Source organism: Larus michahellis, chromosome 13, assembly GCF_964199755.1.
Source record: "Larus michahellis chromosome 13, bLarMic1.1, whole genome shotgun sequence".
NCBI classification, from domain to species: Eukaryota; Metazoa; Chordata; class Aves; order Charadriiformes; family Laridae; genus Larus; species Larus michahellis.
Window position 1 is genome coordinate 16,867,989 of NC_133908.1, and position 6,390 is coordinate 16,874,378.

The 6,390-nt window shown below is 43.0% G+C and overlaps 1 protein-coding gene across 1 annotated transcript; it reads right to left on the reverse strand.

Annotated features, from left to right (window-relative positions):
- Positions 1-1,911: 1,911 nt before the first annotated feature.
- On the reverse strand, positions 1,912-6,365 carry SDF2L1 (stromal cell derived factor 2 like 1). The gene is made up of 3 exons (XM_074606167.1): positions 6,020-6,365; positions 5,068-5,264; positions 1,912-3,060 (listed from the first exon to the last, which is right to left on the reverse strand). The coding sequence occupies exons 1-3, from the start codon at positions 6,186-6,188 to the stop codon at positions 2,782-2,784; spliced, it is 645 nt and encodes a 214-aa protein (XP_074462268.1). The 5' UTR covers positions 6,189-6,365; the 3' UTR covers positions 1,912-2,781.
- Between the last annotated feature and the right edge of the window lie 25 nt (positions 6,366-6,390).

Here is a 6,390-nt window from a genome sequence, read left to right on the forward strand (position 1 = left end):
AGGAACAAGACAGTGTCGCCAACTCTCATACCTACATCTCTCACTACTTCATGTTTTACCCAGGAGTCCCAACATCTTTAGGCAGGTTATAAGAGTCATATGGAAAACAAACAACAACAAACCCCAACAATATAAAAACTGTGATTCTCCAAGTCTCTAGTCCTCAGCCATAGGGGGAGGACCAAAAAGTTGAATCATAAACAGCCAAAGTAAATACAAACACCTGAATCAGATCCTGAAGATTACAAGGCTTGTAAGTCTAGAAGTTACACAGAAAGGAAAGCACGTTAGCACTTGCACAAGCAATCATTTTTCACAGCTATAAGCCCTTGCACTTCCTACATTAACTTATGACTTTCGTAGTCTGCATTTAGCACGCTATGGGTACCAACCATTATTTTAATACGACATGAGACCTTTCCAACTGGCCTTATTTTAAGAGTCCTTCAGCACAACTTTTACAGTAATGAGAACTGAGGAAAAAATTAACCTGTTGTGACACACACAAGCAGAAAATTAAGGACAAATGACTTCTACACTTTGGTCAGAATCAAAAGTGAAGGAAACTTAGTTCACAGGAACATTGTCGAATATATATTTAAATAAGGCATTCACAGATACGTTTGTGTGGGGAAGCTTGGTCTTTGGGAACATAAGGTACAAGCATTTTCAAAACTGAGAGATTAGAAAGTAAGCAATAAGAACCAAAAGCCAGTTCTTTCCTAGCCTCACCAAACCAATTTGTCTCAAATCCAGAAGAGAAAGAAGGTCCAGCGAGATCCCACTCAAGCATAACAAATAAGACTGATAAATACCTTTGCTAGGGACAGAAACATCCAGGCAGAGATAAACATCGGGTAGGGATAGTTCTACCCCTTCTCAGCCAACTCAGCATTCCACAGGTGCACCAACACTAACCCCACACAGTTTAAATATAAAGCATTCAGCTCTTAGTGACAGAGAACTCATTGCCAAATTTGTTTCTTCCTCCTGCCAAATGCTACCACTCTTTTTGTGTTTACTCATATACTGGCGTCAAAAGAAGATACCTCTTTAATAAAGTCAGCTTGTTTATGCAGAAGGCTTGTTTTGTTTTTAAATAGTTATCCTTTATAGCTATAATTTCAATAGCAATTAGTCAGGAGTATCAGTGAACTGGAAATATTCACATGAGTTTACTTCTAATATGAAACAGCAAAAGCCTATTTACTTACTCCCTAAAATGCTCATAATCCTTAAATACCCACATGCAACTAAGAATCATAGAAAAACAGTCTTACCTTTTTCTTCAAAGAAAAATAATCAGGTATGCCAAACAACTGATACAGAGGTTCCGTGTTCCATAGGGCATGAAAGGTCTTCGCTAGTAGCAACCCCCTGAATAAAACCCGATGCTGGCCTGCCCAGCTGCACGAGGCTCCGGAGCACGTATCAGTAGGTGTATTTATAAACCTTAACTGCAACTGCCTCTTGTACCTTCTCAACACAACACTCCAGCACTGCTGCGCACGACCAGAGCTGTAAAAGCAGTAAATGAGTTTCCCCGCTTCTTTAACTGATTGACTAATTAAGACCATAATCAGTAAACTATTTACACATGAAGACACAAACACCTGCATTTGCTGACTTTTCACTCTCATTTTGTGAGCTTTTCTGTTTAAAGCAAATAGAAAATGTATGGTAGTTTGAATTTTAATCAGTATTTCCCGTAACACCATGTAACACATTCAAGAATTAGTTTTTTTCCTTTTCACAGAGAAAGAGGAACACAGAAATTTATAACTTATTCAATGAACATTCCTTGCTAGTACTCCAGAGCACACCATTCTGTCAAAAATCCAGGACCAAACCACTCTCAAAGAGTCTTTTTCCTCTTCTTCTGGATTCACACACAAAAAACCCACATGGGCATATGCTCCACTATTTATTCATCTAGATTCTTATACTGATCTTGCAGAGTGACATGCAAGTACAACATAAGTCAAATTCAACCGTTCCTTCGCACCACATGGAATTTTATGAAATTCTAATATTAATTAAACAAACAGTAGCCTTCTGCACCAGTTCATAGAGCAGAGCAGTCTCATCATTTGACAATTAGCAGTATCACCATTACCAGAAAACTTGAACTTCTTGGAGAAAGAGAATAAATAAAAACTTTGTCTTCTTACTCCAACATACACAATATTTTCAACTCTTCCAATACAGTACATAACGAAGTCAAGAAAGACATTGGAAGCAATTTTCAAATGGACCACAATTTTTTTTCTGGAAGGATGAATAACTGACTTCAAGCCATTCAAAAGACACCATATTTGAGAACAACTTTTCCCTTTCTAGGCTTACTCCATCTCCTCATAAATAACATTCTCTCACTAAGAAGCAGAAATCAGTTTCCAAATATTTAATTATAATTGGAAAAATATTACAAAATGCACATTTTTATTTCACTTGGGACTGCAGAAATGTATTAATTCAGTTTTTCCATTTCCTTCAAATTTGAGAAAATGTAACAAAACAATGACAACAAAAACTAACAGATGTATGAACTAGTTTCATCAATTAAGCTTGAAAATTCAGAAAGGATTTTGCCAAATAAATTTCAATGGCTGGACCTGGCAGATGCCATTCCCCACAGAAGTGCTGCATTCCTAGAATGAACTAATGCCCTTCAGTAATACAGAAAGTCAGTCTCTTAGGCAAGGCGGGACTTATGAGAGACCAAGGATTAGCATCTCCGAACATTGGAGTAAGCTGAAGCATTTTGGATCCTCTGTCAATTCAGAGCTCATCGTGTTTTGCAGGGTCCATACTGGGTTTGATGAAGACTCCTTCCATTGCTTTCCAATAGTTGTGATGATTAGCAGTAGGCATGCCATGAACTTCCCGTTGGCCTCTAATGGGATGGCCATACTGCTCCCCCGTTATCGAAAGGAACACCTCCGTTCCCACATGCTTGAAGCGCACTGCATCCTCCCGCTCCCAGTAAGTCCCACTGCATTGCACAATCCATATATCGAGGTCATCTCCTTCGCCATCATCACCAAAGGCACTTACTTCCTGTTAGAGACACAAACTTCCTGAAGTGAAAAAGCAAACACCTCCAACACACACATAAAAATATCAGCCACAAAGTCAGCAGAGTTTAAAGGCAAGGATGGAGAAGGAAGAAAAAGCATTGCTGCATTGCTTTGTCACCAGTCATCGAGTCCAGAAGCAGTAACTTTCTACCACTACAACCTGAACACAAAGTGCCAACAAACTCCAACATGTAATCTGAGCAAAAAGTGCCAACAAACCCCAACATACGCTACAAGTGAAATGAAAGAGGACTTGAGCACAGAGATCAGAACAGTCCTTCTGAGAAAAAATTCAAAACAAACAATACTAATGCTGATGAAAATGTTCCTCACTCAAAAAAGTTTGTAACCGTAGATATTTAGTTTTGCAGTATGACCATCTTCATAGTTACCATTGCAACAGTTTTTGTCAGTATGTGTTTTTATCACAATGTTCCAACAATTCAGCTTATTAAGCTAATCATATTCCTTTTTTACTTGATTATACCAAGCTTACAATTGGGTCAACAACTATTCTGGTTTATGCTCTTTCTTCACATAGATAGCTGAATAGCAGAAAAGGAAAAGGAAATCATCATTAAAGCAAATTAATTCCTGATAAAACAAAAGTTAGAGATTAGATTTCAATATACACCAAAAAAAAAATTCCAAGCATTTTCAGAAACTGGAGAGGCTAAGCTCAAACTGTTTAGGACTCAAGACAGCCTTTAATTCTTAAAAATCTGATAACCAGAAGTGATGAACAACTTGGAAATAGATCAGCAATAGTTTGTACCTAGCAACCTAAAATTTTAGGCTCATGTTAATTCAAGTTTACATGGTCCAAGAAGTGTGTCAGACAACATACTTGAAAATACATATGAACATCCAACTTCTGTTAAGAATATGAAATAAAAATTTGTGTTCATATCTACATCATATTTCAATAACGTCCTAAGTCACGGTCCTGTCAATCTCTGGGAAGTCATGCAAACTCCTTTCACTTAGATACTGTGAAGGCACATAGCAAAACCAAAGACACACAATGACAGGTGCTGAACATTTTTACATTAATGACAATGTTATAAAAATTGTCTAAACTGACAAATGCGAACTGGTGGGAGTTTTAGAATCAAACTGTTCTTTAAATAATTCTTCTGAAATGCTATTTTTCCATCACTTCTTTTGTTTTAATAACCAGATCATATAGATACCCTACACAGAACTGGACCTGATTGTTTCAGCCACTTCACTGATAGTAAGAGACAGATCTTTTTTACAGAATCAGGTCTTCCAACTTTGAATGTAATGACCTATCTACATAGCTTGAAGGAAGACTAAAATGACTACTAGCGACAAACTTCCAACAAGTTTGCATTATTTATTTTAAGAGAGTGCTTCAATCTTGGAGAAGCATTTGTCCAAGGACAAGACTGGGACCCAATTACAGTTAGAAATTACACTCTTCTAGATATGTACAAAATGATAAATAAATATATGATTGTGAAAGCAGATTCATTTTTCCTGTGGAAGGAGGACAGATAAATAAGGATAGTGAACTAAAATAAGGATAGCAAGATAAGGAAGACTAATAGACTGGATCACCAAGAACTTGGATACAGGAATGCCTAATGACTAGCTGCCTTGCTCTAGAGCAATCTTCATAATATTGAGGGAGGTGCCCAGTCTCCAACGCCTTTAAAGTGCTAAACATTTCAGAACAACCTTCCCAGCAGCAATGGTGCAGGATAAAAAAAAACAACACAGATATGTTAAAACTACTGTGAAATACCAATACTAGTATACATTACATTTTACCATTGCCAAGAATTTAAATACATTATTCCAAGATGCAGAAAAGCATATACTTGAACTCTGGAAATGCACACACGTACTGTTTCTGGCAGCTGGGCCCCAAGCCTGATTCTTCAAAAGATGAAAAACTGGAGAGAATACTGTCAAAAGCATGCACTATTTATACAAAAGCTTAAAATTCAAAAGAACTCACTTGGTTATTGGAGAGTGGTGATGGGAAGTGATGAGTGTGTAGATTTTTCCCTGTGTTAACGTGGGTAAGTCGTATAGCTTGCCCACATTTCACCGGTGTTCCGCGTTGGCAACTGCCGTCACTCTTCCCACGAATCCGCCAGTAACTGTTAGCGTCATCTGAAGCTTCAACTCCAGTCACTGACTGCTGCCCGCTTCCTGTTCAGATAGAATTAAATGACAGGAGACTTAACCCACCTCCCCAATTCAAGAAGTCCTGAAAGGACTAAAGTAATTTGTTTAATGTTCTCATGCCTTCAGGTTTAAAAGATGTTTAATTCTCACGGTCCGTCTACTGACTGCAATAGGAATGCAGGTACCTAACAATCTTTCAGACTGACGAAGTTAAACACAGCGTGTGTTAGTAGATGCAAACTGTTAATAGTTCACGGTGAACGCATGAGAAGAAAATCTGATCGCACCATCCCGCCTTTCTCAAAAGTACTGCCGAGCTCTCCGTGTCCGCGGGCGAACCGGCGCCCCGCTGCCAGAGCAGGCGCTGGGGAAGCGCTGTGGGGGCAGCGCCGGGCTCGCCTCAGGGCCGGGGGCAAGGCCTCCCTGTCACCTCCCCCCCGGGACCGCCGAGCGCAGCTGCAACGCCCTCCCGCGCCCCGCATCCCCCTCCCCGGTCTCCGGTGCCCCACAGCCCACCCCGGCCTGCTGCTCCCTCTGCACCAGCGACACGAACCCCACCAAGCTCTAACGTCCCCCTCCGCCGCCGCCCCCCGCTGCCCGCCCCCCGCCCCCATTTCCCTGCTTCCCTCATCGCCTGCCCCCCTCACAGCAAGTCCCCCCGCCATTTTCCCGCCCCCCTCGCTGCCCGTCCCCCAGCGCTTCCCGGCTCCCGCCATTTTCCAGCCCCCTCAGGTCTCCCCGGCCCCTCAGCGCGGCGCCCGCGGCCCGGCCCTGCTCACCGGAGCCGTACTTGACCTCGTGCGAGTGGAGCCGCACGCTGTGGCGGGTGTTGAGCAGCTTCAGCACCGAGCCGCAGGTAACAGCGCCCGGCGCCGGCTCCCGGCCGCGGCAGAGCCCGCGCAGCAGCGCCAGGAGCAGGAGCGTGAGGAGGCGGCAGCCGCCCCGCATGGCGCCGCAGCCCGGGCGCCGCCGCCTCCCGCAGCGCAGCGCGCTTCCGCACCGCCTCCGCGGGCTCAGCCAATCGGCCCGCGCCAGCGCCGCGCCCGGCCAATCCCCGCCCGCCCTCTGCTCGGCCTCGCTCCCGCATTGGGCCACGGCTTAGCGACCTCACCGCCGGGAGCCCTCCAGCAGGAGGAGCTCATTGGGCCGA

Bases quoted from the DNA above. Each gene is read 5' to 3' on its own strand.
- SDF2L1 (XM_074606167.1), bottom strand. From the start codon at position 6,188: ATGCGGGGCGGCTGCCGCCTCCTCACGCTCCTGCTCCTGGCGCTGCTG. The intron at 5,265-6,019 runs GTGAGCAGGGCC...CTATCTGAACAG, and splicing joins CGAGGTCAAGTACGGCTCCG to GAAGCGGGCAGCAGTCAGTG. The intron at 3,061-5,067 runs GTGAGTTCTTTT...TGTCTCTAACAG, and splicing joins CACCACTCTCCAATAACCAA to GAAGTAAGTGCCTTTGGTGA.